This window comes from Dermochelys coriacea, chromosome 8 (assembly GCF_009764565.3).
Source record: "Dermochelys coriacea isolate rDerCor1 chromosome 8, rDerCor1.pri.v4, whole genome shotgun sequence".
Taxonomy (NCBI): Eukaryota; Metazoa; Chordata; order Testudines; family Dermochelyidae; genus Dermochelys; species Dermochelys coriacea.
The window spans coordinates 15,822,590-15,838,628 of NC_050075.1; the positions used below are offsets into that span (position 1 = coordinate 15,822,590).

General features: G+C 41.9%; 1 protein-coding gene and 1 long non-coding RNA gene across 5 annotated transcripts in view; one reads left to right on the plus strand and one right to left on the minus strand.

Moving 5' to 3' along the window:
• LOC122455472 overlaps positions 1 to 16,039 on the plus strand; it is a 70,162-nt gene that overhangs the window by 14,608 nt on the left and 39,515 nt on the right. The window lies entirely within an intron of this gene.
• SHROOM1 (shroom family member 1) overlaps positions 1 to 16,039 on the minus strand; it is an 80,594-nt gene that overhangs the window by 11,349 nt on the left and 53,206 nt on the right. For 3 of the 4 annotated variants that reach the window (XM_038414589.2, XM_043490579.1, XM_043490580.1), the window contains 3 exons: positions 9,072 to 11,895; positions 6,241 to 6,311; positions 1,530 to 2,201 (listed from right to left, as the gene is read on the minus strand). In XM_038414589.2, the coding sequence (XP_038270517.1) occupies positions 1,530 to 2,201; positions 6,241 to 6,311; positions 9,072 to 11,786 (3,458 nt within the window). In that variant the 5' untranslated portion in view covers positions 11,787 to 11,895. The remainder of the gene's footprint in view (positions 1 to 1,529; positions 2,202 to 6,240; positions 6,312 to 9,071; positions 11,896 to 16,039) is intronic. The other variant, XM_038414591.2, reaches the window with a different exon arrangement.

The window sequence follows — 16,039 nt, forward strand, 5'->3', positions numbered from 1 at the left end:
CTGAATGCAGATATGGAAGCAGAAGGCAATAGGCAAAGGGGAAATTGTTCAGTGTAGCTGAGCATGCTGGCCCTTTAAACCTGAAAGGGGCAAGAAAACCCTGTTCCAAAAACAATTAAACTAAGGCTCAGGAAATGGTCAAAGCAGTAATGGGAAATTAGTAGCTGGATGAGATAAAGCTAAGATGAGATAAAGATAAAGCTGTCCCTTTAAGGGCCTGGGACCCTGAAGTGTAGTGTGGGGCAGGGCTCCCCTCCCTCCTAGCCAACTAGGAGGAGCTCTCTGAAAGCGGGCAGTATATATGCTGCCTTCTCCCTCAGAACAGGGGAGATGCTAACAGAAGGAGGAAGCCAGGGCCAGAAGGCTGTGCTCCTGCTGGGAAGGGCCAAGAGTGAGGGCTTCGTGAGGAGCAGAGTAGGATATAATAGGAAAAGAGCTCTGTGTGGTAGAAGGGCCAGAGCCGAGTATAAACGTTTGGGTTGGGGAGATGGTCTTAATTTTGAGGATTATTTTGAACTCTTTCTATTATATACCAGAACCTCAGATTGGGGGAGGAGGGTGTTAGCCACAAAAAAGACTGTGTGGGAGTCTTAAGGGGACTGAAGAGGGAAACCAGAGGTAAGCTGCAGTGGAGCCTGTGCTGGTCACGAGGAGGTGATCAGGAGGCAACAATCCTGGTACCTGCAGCTATTGAGGTTTTGTGGGTTGCTGCTGCTTTTTGGGGTGGGGGTAGGGGGTAACACTTGTTTTAGAGATAAAAGCGAAACATTTATTTAATCCATTCAGTCAGTAGTCTCAGGAGTCGAGGCTTCTCCTTTTGTGCTGGTTTCCTCCTAAAGTTTTGGGCTTTGATGTAGCACTTAAAACAGAAGCTTTGATGGCAGAGGCTACTGACTATAGGGAATAAATAATTGTAGTCATACTGCATTTGCTATATAGAATAACCACAGCTATCTTTTTAAAGTACCTTTAAATCCAGATTTTGTAACAACTTAGGTGCACGGATGAACATACAAAACATGTGTGGTTTCTGCAGCCAGTTTGCATGTGCAATTACTGTGTTTGTTTTAGAGTAGCAGCTGTGTTAGTCTGTATTCGCAAAAAGGAAAGGAGTACTTGTTAGTCTCTAAGGTGTCACAAGTACTCCTTTTCTTTTTGTGTTTGTTGTGTATGCATGTTATTGTACGTCCAAGTGATCACGATATTTGCACATGCAATTACCAAATTCATGGTTGCATTAATGCACAAATTAGTTAGCACATGAATGGCCAGAGATCCTGATAGTTTGGCCATTTAAATTTCTTAATGAGTTTATTATATACAGTGGCTTTTTCACAGACACTATTTTTAGCTCTATCTAAAAATCTGTGATAACTGAATGGGATCTTATGAAGAGGGAGCACGGAGGAAGGTGTAGAGATAGGCATAGAGATATTGCCTCCTGTGCTTTCTGCTTAGTATGGTTTTGTACCTGTGATTATTTTGAAGATCACGTCAACAGAGCAACAATTCAGAAATAGAAAGGTTACCTGGCTTTTTGTTCTGCTTTACTTTGCTTTCCCTCCAAGGCAACTTGCAAAGACCATACAGTCAGGAGAGATTCTGACATGTCTGTCCTTGAAACCAAAGTATCACTTTGTCCACAGAGACAGGAAGGCTTTGATGTTATTTCTAAGCCATTGGTGACGGAGTCATTAAAGAAAACATTGTCTTCTTCCACAGAAGACAGGGCCAGTGGAGAGTCTGAATGTAATAGTAGAGATTGCAATGTGCCCAGGGAGGATACACACCATGGGGATAGATTTTCAGTACTTAAGGAAATGCCATTGGGCTTTGTTGTGCTATGAAGCCTTTCAAGTGTTTGGACCGTTGTATCTGATCTCTTGAGCCCTGCAACGTCTTCAGTATTTGTTTGTCTGGGCAGATTTCCTGATACAGACTTGGTGCTGTGCAGATCACTTTGATGGTTTGCAGCTGAGTTATTTTTACCACGTTCAAGTCCAGGTACTGGCAAGATGTGCAGGCTTTTCATGTGATGAAGCTGATCTGTGCTTTGGCTCAACAATGAAAGTCTTACAGTTTCTGAAATTCCAATTTCTTCCATAGACTTTCCCCTTCCTCTGGCTGTGCAGACTCGCTGCTTTTCATCTCTAACACAATCTTTTTCCTCCACCAAGTCAACTTCATTCTTTAATGGAAAGCTAAAGTTTCAAATCATATTTCACATTAGCTAATTACTAACACCACCTTTTGGAGGCATTTTATTTATTATATGGAACTATTTAACGCAGGTAAAATACAAACCTCACATGACCTTGAGCCGGTATTTGTAGTCTAGGACCACCAATGATACTCAATTGCTGGAAAAATCATTTTGTCAATCAGGGCTGAAGAGTGTGCCAGCCCGACGTTGTATTGTAAAGTTTGAGTCATGGCATTGTATCAGTGTGATGCTGTTGTATTATGACTCAGCATAATCTCATACTGAGACAGCATCATGACAGGCTGGCACAATTACTTCATCCCTTTCTTCCACAACCTAAGGGTGTGTTTACATGGAGATGGAGCACACAGCAAGCTGGGGTGTAAATTTACAGCTGTGTGGACCCTGATGGCACACACTGAAAATTCCACTGTGCACTTTGATGTACTCTATGTAGTGTGCAGCAGATGAGAGCACTCTATTTTCACAGCCTGGGTTGCTGTGCACTAAGTCTCTGTGGAGATAAGCCCTAAGAAAAGCACTGTAGACGTTTCAGACTCCTTGGGCCTGAGTGACAAAATGCCAGAGAGTGAGACCTGGACTGCAGGGTAAATGCAGCAACTGTAGTTATTACGAGAAGAAAGTGGTCGGTAATGGGTAATAATGGGGAAAAAAACAACTTCAAACAGGATTATAAAATAGAATGGTTGCCAGAAGCTGGGTAACTTCTGGATAAATGCCTTGAAGTTAGCCAGTTCCTCTCTGGGGGGAATGAGATCCTTCTTGTCAGCAGGGTCAGTGTTGTATTAACACAGTACACATGTTGGGACAACTGGAACTCTCCAACAAATAGTAAAGGCACACATGTGAGGCCTGCAAGATAATCTGCTCTCATCTTTTGGAGCAAGTAATATCCAAACATAGTAAATCTGCACCAATTTCACTGACAGGTTGGATTTGCCACCAGAGTTCAGCGGAACACAGCTACAGTATTATGTGGCACAGCGGCAGAACTTGGTGGGTTGGGAGGTAGAGGGGAGATATTATTGTACAGTAGGAGGCTATGGCTTCCTCTATAAATGTAGTACAATGAAACCTGAACTTACAGTCACCTGAATTAATAGCCAGCAAAATCGGTCCCTACAGGATTTCCCTCCTCTCCCATATTCACTTGCCCTGTATTAAGAGGTCACCTGTGAAATGTTTCTGACCACACATGGACTCACCCACACTTCCAGTTGCACCAAAAATAATCTGCTAAAGTGAAGCTGCTCCACCTGAATCAGGAATCTCAGACAGACCACTGAAGTCCTGCTGGGACAGGCTACCCTGTATCAAGCAGCCGCGCTACATAGAATGGCCAAAACAATGGGAGTCCTAATGGTGGGTATTAACAAGCAGGTTTTGGTGTCATTTTTTTGGTTGAAGCAAGACTTGATTGTTCCTCTACCAATTCTTCTAGGCAAGTGATATTGGATTAAAGTACTAGGAGCTTTTCTATGTAAATATTTATTAAAAATGTATAGAAACTCCATACTTTAAGCATTCTGACAGGATCTCTATGTTGTTCTTCTGTGGACAGGTCTGGCCTACCCTTTAGGTGCTGTTTTTGGCAGAGATCAGATGGTGGAGCTATGCACTCAAGTGAGAAAAAAGAAGAAACTACAATGGTTTGCAATATGGAGTCTTTTACTGTAAAGAGCTTCCAGCCCTTTTCATGCATATTTTGTGTACATTTTACACCTTTTTTTGTTCCACAAAAAGGCAAAAATGATTTTGAAGGCTACCTAAAAGGAAAGAAAATGATTTGGGGAATAAATAACCCTATTCTAAGGATGTGGGATTGTAGGATCACTGAGAAGAACCAGAGAAGTGCTGAGCACCTGCGACTCCCACTAAAGCTCCACACCTCTCAGGAGCAGGCCCTAAAGTGATCTCTCTTCAGGTAAAAGCCTTTAGATGGGAGATGCATCTCTGTGGGGAAATGGCTTTATTATGCCTGGCTAACATCACGTGGAAGTTGGAAGCGACTCAGCATTTCAGAGCAGGCTCCCAGGCAATATTGCCTTTTCTGCGCTGCTACAGCAGTCCCTGGTGGCAAAAGCACAGAGTTGCTGCCTTTAAGCTACATTTCTCAGAAAGCAATCCCTGTCCCTCCCTTTTGGATCTTCATAGCTGGGAAATAAGATATCATTATTTCAGCCATCGCCACGTAGGCGGCACAAAGGCTAAATAGAAGAAGAGTAAATAAAAGAAACAGAGTAAAGACAGCTGTTCTGAAGTCTATTTCCCTACAGTCAGATGCATAACAAAGGGCTAAATCCTGTGGCCCTTACTTTGTTTTCACTCAGTTTTTCCTCGGATAAAACTCCACATAACAAGGTAAGGACAGATTGAAAACTGGAGGAGGACATTGGGATTAGCCTAACAACAACTTGGCATGTGTATAGCACTTTGCATCTATAAAGTTTTGTACAAATATTAACTAACTGATCCCCACAGCACCCCTGTGATACAGGGAGGGATTGTGATCCTTCACTAAAAAAAAACAAAAAAACCTCAGACTGAGGGGTAGCTTGGAACGGAGGGAAAAGCACAGAGCTGGGGGATCAAACTCCAGATTTCTCTGCCACTTACTCCTTTTGAGGCATTGGTTAAGTCTAATCACCTCTGTGCTTTGGTCTCCCCACTATAAAATAGAGAGAACACCACTTCTGTACCTCAGAGGTATTGCTAATAGCTAATATAAGGTAAGTGCTTTGAAAATAAGCAGGGCTTTTAATGTCTGCAATCCTTTTGTCTCTGAACTAACCATGATTTCCTCCATGATCTTTTTTAAACGATTAAAATCTCTAAATAGTATTTTGTACATTTGGGGCCCAAGAAGTGCTGAGGGCCTACAACCCCACTGGCTTCAAATGGGAGTTGCAGGTACTCCACACCTCTCAGGATCAGATTCTACATTTACAAGTTTCTGAGATGGATTTTCCCCGACTTTGGCAATTAAGGCCATGATGATACTATCCATTTCTTTTGGGAACATCCACCCTAAAATGACAGCGCTTCCTTGCTGAAGATGCAACACTGCATTTTATTTGCATTGAAGAGCCTCCTTTCATTGATGTGTCAGGTTTCAACTGAAGAGCTGTCAATTATATGGTACCAGTGTCCGTCTGAGGGGCTATGGAAGTTCATGGATTTATATATCAGACCACTTCACAGGTGCCTGAATTACCACTTAATGAAAAGTCTCTCTACTTAGGCCCTGTCCACACAAAGACTGAAGCCATGCTAGAAACAGCTGTATCTAAACATGGCTGATGGGAGCAGGGTTTTACCAGCACTCGTCTAACAGAGTGGCTGTGTCTACATTCAGGATTTTCACAAATTCTCCCACTGTTGCTTTAGCACTGGTACATCTCTATGGCTGTAAATAGCAGGTGGAGCATCCAACCCTGCTCTGAGCTACACTAGCACTCTGAACAGTTGTTAGCACTAGTGGAGTTGCACTAGTTCTACAGCAATGGTGAGAGGTTTTCATAAACAAAAACCTCATTGTAGACAAGGGCCATATGACCAGTTTTTTTAAAATTCTGTTTTACGCCTGAGAACTAAACTAGAATTCTGTAACAAAGCCATAAGAGAGACAACAGATTAAACATGTTTGTTAGTAGCCATGTGGGTATTTGGGTGGGGATTAGGCTGAAGCATGGTTTAATAACACCTTTCTAATCCTTGCGCATGCTTGTCAGGGAAACCGTTCTAGAACCCTGCTAGCAACAACTATGTTTAAACACTGTTGTTGCTAGCTAATACATGTTTATTTCCAACATTGGCAGGACCTATACTTCCAAAAAAACTAGGAAACAACAGACTTCAGTTAGGAATCAATCACACTATAGGGCATCAAAATTAACATCACATTAAATTTACTGTATTGCAAAGAAACATAGTGAATGTAGCTGGCCACTAGTGTTTGAAAAAATTTCTAAAGCAATGCTCATCTGGAGAGGGTGGAGTAGTTCTCACAACTTTACCTGGGGATGCTGGGATAGTTTTCACAACCTTGAATTGATGATGCCGGGAAAGTTGTACATCTATGAAGGTCCTGAAAACGCAGAAGACTTAACTTGAGCAGCATTGTAAATTCTTATTGCTTTTGTGTACTCAGCACCTCCCCAAGCCTACTAAGGTGGAAACTCAACAATAGCTCAGGTAGCAGTTTACTAAGCATTTTAAGAGTTTGTTTCCTTTCAGTCATGTAATTCCCATCATTCTCTCCCAAGTTAGCATCAGGTTTTTTTCCCTTTAGAAAAATATGTTTGTTAGGATTCCTAGATTTACACACAAAATTAGGATTTTACCAGCACTTCTCCATGACAGGAGAAGTATCAAGGAAGGTATATTTTACATGCTTAAGTAGAGAAATTTTACACAGTGCTCAACCCTGCCCCACAATCTAATGAAGCCCAGACAGTCAATAATTTATTTCATGGTTGTTGAATCCTAGAATCTTTTGGATTGGAAGGGACTTCTAGTGAGTTGTCCAACTCATCCCAGTGTATAATAGTGGTTATTACTTGCACTTGTATACTACAGTGAGTGGTAACCTACAGACAGATACATCATAATCAAATTGATTCCCTAAACTATCCAAAATAGATGGGTTTTTCCAGGCTAGGAAGCAGTCAGTTAGGCACACACTAGACTGATTATCTATAGGCTCTTCTCAACTGTGTATCAATCCCCTCTGCTTATCAGAGAACCTAGTCTATCCTCCAACCCAAAGGTAACCCACCCATTCATCGCCTTCATAGGTATTGTTCTGGGTTACCCTTCACAAGGCTAAGCTCGAACATGCTCACAGTTTGAAAAATTCAAAGCTACAGCCATGGGAACATGAGACTGAATGATCAAATAGACTGCTAATCTTCACCTGCCATGCTGATAGACAATACAGGAACAAAATATTGACTCTCCCTTTGCTTGTCTACAGTTCTGAAAATAGGCATCTTTGGTGCAGTTTCTTATCTCAGTGGCAGTTCCATTAGCTAGAAGACGCTAATGGGGGGAAAAGGCTCTCTTCTCTTTCCCCTTTGCCTCTGTTTATTTTCCTTATCTGTCTTTTCCAGAAATATTGACATATATGTTGTCCTCCAAATTCTGGCACTGAAAAATGCATATTTCTGCCCTGACACTGGGACAATGTTTGCTGAGCATGTAGGAAATAAAGCAAATGGCCAATTTTACCTGTTCCAGCAGGCTTCTAAAGTGTTAGAGTCTGCCAGAAGCCACATCATCATATTATTTAAACTCAAGGTTGTTGTGTCAAGAGCAAGGGCAAAAGGAACTATCCATAAAGACTCAGCATTGTAGTCTTTTACGGTGTGTGGTGAGCTTGCTGTTGGTAGCCAAGCAATGTTGTTCTATATATGTAAATATCTATATCACATGCTCTTCACGAGAGTATCTGAGGTATCAGATGAGAACCATTGTTTTATTTTCCTAACTGTGGTACCCTTAGTAGCCCAGAGACCTTTTTACTATCCCAGAATGAGTAATTTTGAGATCTAAACAGTGTGTAGGAAGTCGTATTATGAGACGAGATGGATCCATTGAAGGTTATCTCTCTTCTACCTCAGAAGAGAGCCACCAACCTAGGAAACAGAAATCTCAGTCCCATAAAACAGATTTCTAAATAAACAGTGATGAACACATATTCATTCTGTGCCAGTCTGCAGTGTCCATGAATTACTTTTACCTGAGAAAAACAGGAAATCTAATTTCATCAGGATAACTATCCAAAAGTATCTGTCTAGCTATCTTCAGTTTTTTAAAGTGGCTGGGTGTGAGGTTTGAGAAAAATTGGGAAGGATGCACAGTTGCAATGTATAACTAGACAAAGCTCAGCAGTTTCTGCTGAGTTTTAGTTTAAAATCTGGGTTCAATTAAAAAAGTCAAAAGTGAAACTCAGGTATGGGAAGGAAGACTTCATAAGAGCCAAAAGAGACAGACAAATACATACATGCATGCATGCATACATAAAATGTTTGTACTAATTCTGTCGATTGAAAACCACAGATTTCTATATGGCTTTGCTTTTCAGGGCAAAAACCACTTAAAAGGTGTTCCCTCAAAAGACTTATCTGGAAGAAAAATGTGTCTTCTAGTTTCCTCTTAGACACTTAGGATACAGCAGGTTTGCAAGCTACCCCTCTACCTCCTTGGCAGCCCACCCAAATTCCTCTCCCAATGGTCAAATCAGGTTCAAAAATCCAGAAATCTCTCCTTGTGGACTTTTCAGATGAATTTCTACCAGCCCTGTTTGTTTGTCCCTGAAAGAGCATGTAATACTTAGCATGTAAGAGCTTTTATCTACAGTAATGCACTTAAGTTTTCAACCTCCAGGCAAACTTATTAGCAATTTGTTTTCCATTTAAAAAAAAAAAAGAAAAATCTACAGTTTGTCTGCAAAGCAGTATGCATGCCAATAATTAACAACCATTATTGTCATTAATTAAACATAATATTTTAAAACATTTTTGGTAGGATTGCTTTTAGAACTCCAAACAATTAATTTTATATTCTCTCTTCTAATCTGTTCCTCCAACCAAACTCCAAGGGAGGTATGCATACACAATTTGCAAACAACTGTGAGGTTTCCTATAGAACAACAAACACAAAATCCTCCTTTTTTCTTCTTCCAGGTTACAAGAACAGGCTATAGCTCACTAAGGGTCAGATTATTAGTTCCTTACTTCCATTGGTGAGCAATGGGACTACTCATGTGAGCAACTACTCACCAGTATAAGCAAAGGGTTCACAGTCTGGCCAAAAATTGGAAATTACCTTGTAATATCTTTCATACCTGTGCAGGAGAAGATGATGATTTTGATCGTTCTCTACCTTTGCTGAATGTGGAAGCCCCTGATGGAATGAGATTTTCAGCAGAAGCACATTTGCTGGTGCAGTTTCCATCTGTTTCCCTGACAGCAGACTGGGGTTTTGAATGTGCTGTCTCAGTAGCCGAAGAACTAGCACTGTGTCTATTGGTCCAGATCCCTGTGGCAGTTAAAGCAGGGGAGGGTTCTGGAATTCTTTCGGGAGAGAGAAATTGGCAGATTACCTCATTATTTTGGGTCTTTCTGGTAATATCTGGTTTGGAAGTCTTGCCCTCAGGAAGCCTCTTAGCATTTGAAGGCCTCTTCTGCAGGGGCGGTTTGAGCAGAGCACTAGCAGGCCTTTGAGCAATCTTTCGTTCCATGTATTCAATAAGTGCAGTATGCTGGATTTGCTTTAACTTGGTCTTGGAGAGATTGGAGCTGGCAAGCGCACTCCCTCGATTTTCCAGAATCTTTCTTCTGGCTGCCATTGCATCTTGTTCATTAATTTCATCCGACCTGACCCTGGTGCTTTCTGATCTTTCAAGATCACCCTGATCTTGCTGATCGTCCAGTTTATTGAGCTTCTCAGGTTCAGAATAGCACAATTTCTTTTGTACTTCTGTTATCCTTTTTCTTCCTCCTATTCGAGCAGCTTGTGGCCTCTTTGTTTCTTCTTCTTTGCTGCTGTTTTCCAGAGAGTTGGGAAGAGGAATCAACTTGGCATCCTCATTTGCACTGGATAAGGACAAAGATCTGAGATGTTCAATTGAAGGTCTTTTGGAGGGTTTCTGCTTCAGCCTTATGGGCAAGCTCATCTGTAAATCCTTTCTTTTGAAAGATGTTTCTCTCAGGACCTTTCTTTGAGCAACTTTAAGTTTTTCCCTGTAATCATTCTTGAAACTCTCATCCACCGATGAAGCAGAGCTCCCCAGAATTACATCAGTCTCATTAATGGTATCATCCCCTGTGCACTGAAGGTGGTGTTTGTTCTTTTGAAGCTGGTTAATTTCTCTTTGTATCTCTATAGGTTGTGCAGAAACAGGGTGATTGCTCCTTGGAGAGGTCTTAGGCAAACTCCCCGAGTCCTCATGTTGCTGGGTGTGATTTTTGTGACTTGGAATGTTGGTGTTTTTCCCACCAGAAAGGTAATAAAGAAGAGGAGTTGTCTGCCTGTTTATTTTTTCACTGGCAGAATCATCCTGAGGCTGTCTTTCAAGCTTTTTTTGAAATTCAAGTTGGCGTTTTCTTTGATGAACAGGATTTAGAATGTCCTCTTCCTCTGAGTTCATGTTAAGGTCAGGACCGCTATTGTTAGATTGTGTTTCACTCTGGAGTCCATTTGGAAATTGGGATGGGGAGTCATTGTTTGGTCTGTAATCAGATGTTTGGTCAGCACTAATAGAAAATTGCTTATTTCCAAAATCCAATTCCCCATGGTGAGTAGGCTCTGTTTCTACACCATCCAAACTGTGGGACAGTGGTGATTTCTGCATTTTGATATGTTGATTGAGAAGTAGTTCCCAAATATCATTCCCGTTTTCTTCTTCTTTGGAGCCAGAGCACTGATTCTTGTCATCAGAGCTGTTCAGTTTCTCAGACACATCTTCACTTGGAAGAGGACTGTCCATGTATTTTAAGCCTGCCCTACTCTTCAATACATCCTGATCTAAGCTTGAATACTCTTCAGTCCAGCATGGGTGCTGAATGCAGGGCTGTCCCTCTTGTTGGCTGGATTCTGAGACTCTGCTTTGCAAATCTGCTTCTCTAAAGAGTGGTTTGCGTACACCACAGGCAAAAAGATACTGTTTGTTCTCTTGTGTATCATTAACAGCACTGAGGTTGGTATGCAGTGGATGAGAGGACTTAGAGTTCATCTCCTCAGGAATTTTATAAGCTTGGACTGAATTCTGAGTACAGAAAATATTTGGGGTCTTAGCCAAAGAATCAGACTTTAAATATTCTTGAAAAATAATAGACGAGGGTCTGATGAAAATATGAGGCTTGTTTTGCTTTGTGCCATCTTGTGATGGATCCCTCTCTTCGCTTTCCTCAGTCATTAGCCCCTCGTTCTTTGACCTGGATACCCAGTTTGTCCCTGAATCAGAGGGGAGAAGGACATTGCTAATATCCTGAGCGTAAGTAGCTAGTTGCACACTATAGTCAAAATGATTTCCAGAATTAGATTTCCCTCTTGTAATTTCAAAATTTCTGGTAGCTTTATAGCTATGAAGTCGTGCTGGTGGTGATGGTGGACGAGGGGGTAAAGCCAGAGGTGATGGTGGCTGATATAAAGTCCCATTGGTAGGAGTGCTTCTGTATTGTCCATTGAGCCCACTATCGTCGGAGTTGTGATGACTACCCAGCTCCAGGGACTTGTGCCGATGTGTGGGTTTAGGATCAGAGTTTATTGCATTAGGATTATAAATTCCTCTTACATATTCCGAGTCCATATATGGCAATTGCTCTAAGGGAAGACAATAGTTTTCATTATAATATGATGAAGAATGATATTCTGGAATGTTTGAGCCACCAGAGAAAGAACTGTAAGCAGAGTCTAAGAGGTGGTCTAAGCTGCTGATGGACTTAAGTGGCAAGAGCCTGTTTCCATAATCAGGTGAGGCCACTGGCTCCAACAGTTCTGCAATTTGGCCAGCTTGCTTGAGGTTCCATCTTTCTATGTCATTCCCATAGGAAGCCATATCTACTATCAGCCAGCTCCTCCAGGAAAAGAATTCAGATTAAGTCTCCCTGTTTGTGACTCAGCACATTTTACTGTATTTAGCACATTTCATGGGTAGGTAGATGATCCTGGTGAGAAAAACAAACATTTGAAAAACAGCCATCAAGAAGGATGATTACAGATTTAGACAGAGCCGTAATTAGGTATTTTAGCACCCTGGGCGAGCAAGCATATTTGCACTCCCTACTGTTTTTTCCCCTTCATTTCCCTGCCCCATTTTCCCACCCCCATGGCTTTCAGCCTGGGGAGCTACCTTGTTCACCCCACCCTGCTTACAGCCCTAGCGTTAGAGACTATGTACTAGATCCTCAACTGGTATAAACCATTTGTAACCCCATTGAACCTGAAGTAAATCAGCGTAGCTCTATTGACATCAGCTGAGACTCTGGCCCTAAATATAATCAATGGGGTCTGAGTGTAAAATTTACATTCAGCATATTTCAACCAAATTGTTTTCATAAGGAGCACAGAATGTATTCCATTCTTTCTCCCATTAGATCAGCAATATCTGGTGTATGTTTCATGTAATACTGGGGTGGGGAAAGGCCTTCATTAGTCACTGTGAAAGAAGGAGTCCAGTGATTTAAGCACAGGTGTGGCAGCCAAGATCTCCTGAGTTCTAATTCTAGTAGCTTAACTTTTAAAAGTAAATGTTAATGTATGTAAAGTGTGACTGGAATGTGAAGTGTGTGTATTTAAATGGGTTACATGGAAAGAAAACATGTGCGATGCTTGCTTCTAAACATAACTTTTGTGCTCCAGCTCCTCTTGAATTCCATTGCGCAGGAATGGCATTTTTAAAAATAAAATAAATTACTCCCAAAGAGATGAATACTAGATTTCAATCCATTTTCTGGAGTCTGATCCACTAATGGCGACAGGTTTCAGACTGGCAGCTGGGTTAGCCTGTATCAGCAAAAAGAACGAGGAGGACTTGTGGCACCTTAGAGACTATCAAATGTATTTGGGCATAAGCTTTTGTGGGCTAAAACCCACTTTCCTTTTGAAAACTTATGCCCAAATAGATTTGTTAGTCTCTAAGGTGCCACAAGTACTCCTCGTTCTTTTTGCTGATCCATTAATGGCTCCAGATTCATGCTAATGCTTGGCAACTTTATCCAATATTTTCCATGAACTGGTGCGTAAAAGGAAATGGAAATGTACGGGGGGGGGGTCATTTCATGCAAGACTGAATACAGCAGTTGTTATAACAGCACAAGTCAACTCTTTAGGACAGAAAGTGAAGAATATCCTATTAATTTGAAAACAGAAAATTTTGGGGGGCAGAATGTAATTGCTTGAGCTAGAATTTTGGCAGGATGCTAGGATCATCATCCCAGCTATCACAAAAAGTGCCCTGGGGACTTTTGGATAAAGCAGAGATCCAGACCATTTTACCCTTAAAGACTGCACCTGCACCTGGACAGCTCCCCCAACACCAGGCTTTGACATCAATTCATTACTGACTCAAAAGGAAAAGTTTCAGAGTAGCAGCCATGTTAGTCTGTATTCGCAAAAAGAAAAGGAGTACTTTTGGCACCTTAGAGACTAACAAATTTATTAGAGCATAAGCTTTCGTGAGCTACAGCTCACTTCATCGGATGCAAAAGCACCTCCTTCTAAATCACTAATATGTTTTCCTGCTAGTACCTTGAAGATCTTTTCGGGTATGTCTACACTGTACTAGAAAGGCCTGCGGCATGATTGGCCTAGGTCAGTTGACTTGGGCTTATGAAGTTCAGGCTGTGGGCTTATAAAATTGGAACCTGAGCTCTGACACCCTGGGAGGTGTGATGGTCTCAGAGCCCAGGATCTAGCCCAAGCCTGAACATAGACACTGCAATTTAATAGCTCTGCAGCCTGAGCCCTGCAAGCTTGAGTCAGCTGATCCAGGCTCTGAGATTCAGTTCCGTGGGTTTTTTAGCACAGTTTAGACATATTCTTAACCAGATACTGACCTGGTCTGATGTGGAGTTTGTGAGGGCTGGTGAGATTACAGTGCAAATTGGTCTGGCTGCAGGTGTACTTGCACTATTAACCTTTTAAGATGCATGTTTGGAACCCGGAAGCTTGTATGACTTCCTGCAAATTGTAGCTTTATAAAATTGAATCCTTTACTATATTTAAGGTATCACTTATCTATATCAGCTGTTTGTTCAGAACTGAAATGAGTCTGATTCTGACATTACACAAATTTTACACCGGTGACACTCTGGTGGCATTATCCTGATTTTACACCAGCATACCTGAGAAAAGAACCAGGCCCATTCTCAATGTACCAAACTATAATACCTCCTAAATCCTTTTCTTTTTGTCCTGCTATGCTTGTTAGTCTAAGATACTATCTGTTAGGAACTGGTTTTCAGATTAACTGAATAGAATTGTTTTATAGGAAGGAATAATAATTAATCACCTTTATCAGTATAACTGTCACTCTTCTTTCTAAATAAGTAAATCCAAGCCTGGCTAGCACACCAGCCCCAATCAAATGAATGTCTTTTGTCAGTATCTGGGCTTTACATAAAGATTTACTGTAAATCTGGTTTGCATGTCTCAAATCTTATTCTGCTGTGTTAATATTTAGTTACATTAGCCAAACCAAAAGAGAGGGCTATATAAACAAAAGGAAACTAATGCAGATTTCAAAAGGTTCCTGTCATATTTCTAGGTGTACTGATATTTAATGGTACCAGAAACAGCTGACATCAGTAGTGCTAAAGAATAATCCACCAAAACTCAGCAGTCATCAGACTGTTTGAAAAATGAGGAGTCCAATACTTTTGCACAGATCATGTCCATTATTTCTGTTTCTCAGGGCTAGTCTTCATTGGAACAGTTACTAGAAGGAGCCTAGTAATGCAGTGGGAATGCAACAACAGGCTAGAACTCAAGTTAGCACCACTCATCAACTGCTAATCCAATCGCTATGTGGGTATGTCTGCTGTTGGCAGAGGAGGTGTAAATTCCAGCTCAAGGAGACATACCCATACTAGTTCTGGTTGAGCTAGCATCCTACAAGAGTGTAGCTGCAGTGGTGTGGGCTAGCCACGCCAAGTACATATCCAGGCCCGCTGATGGGGGAAGGGCAAAGGGGGCAAATGCCTAGGAGCCCGGATGACTTAAAAGGGCCTGAGGGCCCGTGGCAGTGCTGGCCGGGAGCCCTGGGCCCTTTTAAAATCACCCAGGCGGGCCACAGGCTCCTAAGCATGCGTGGCCACTCCGGGGCTGGGCCCCGCGGGCCAGGTCCCTTAAGTGACGGGTTCGTCACTTCTGCCCCGGGCCCCACGCCCCTTAAGGATGGCCCTGGTCCTGAGGCCCGGAATTCCTGTCAGCAGGCTTGTATATACCCATCCAAGATGCTAGGCATGTACTCAGGCAGCAGCCCATCCTGCCACTTATGCCACCACAGCTATACTCTATATTAGCATGCTAGTTGGATCAGAGTTAGCGGAGGTATGTCTCCCTGAGCTGGAATCTACCTCTCCAGCTCCAATGGTAGACATACCCTGCACTGCTAATCGAATCACTCTGTGTAGCTGAAGTGCGGCTTGCAGTATGGCTGCTCTCACTTTTGTGCCTACTCATTGCTTAATATTCATAGAATCCAAGAACCATAGGGTTAGAAGTGACTGACAGGATCATCTAGCCTAACCCACTGTCAAGATGCAGGGTTAGCTGTGTCTAAACCATCTAAGACAGATGGCTCTCCAGCCTCCTTTTTAAAACATCCAGGGAAGAAGTTTCCACAACTTCCCTAGGCAGGTCTTTTCCATTGTCCTACTGTTCTTACAGTTAGGAGGTTTTTCCTGATATTTAATCTAAATCTGCTAAACTGTGGTTTGAACCCATTGCCTCTTGTCCTGACCTCTGTGGCAAAAGAGAACAACTTTTCTCCATCTTTTTTATGGCAGCCTTTCAAGTATCTGAAGACTGCTATCATATCCCCTATCAATCTCTTTTCCAAAATAAAGAGACCCAATTCTTTCAGCCTTTGCTCATATGGTTTGCATTCTATCCCTTTGATCATCTTTGTTGCTCACCTCTGGATCCTTTCCAGTTTATCTACATCCTTTTATACATTGATGACCAAATTGGGTACAGTGCTCCAGCCGAGGCCTAACTAGTGCAGAGTACAGAGCTATACTGTCACCTCCCGTAACTTGCATGCTGTCATAAAAATAAAGGGAAGGGTAACCACCTTTCTATATACAG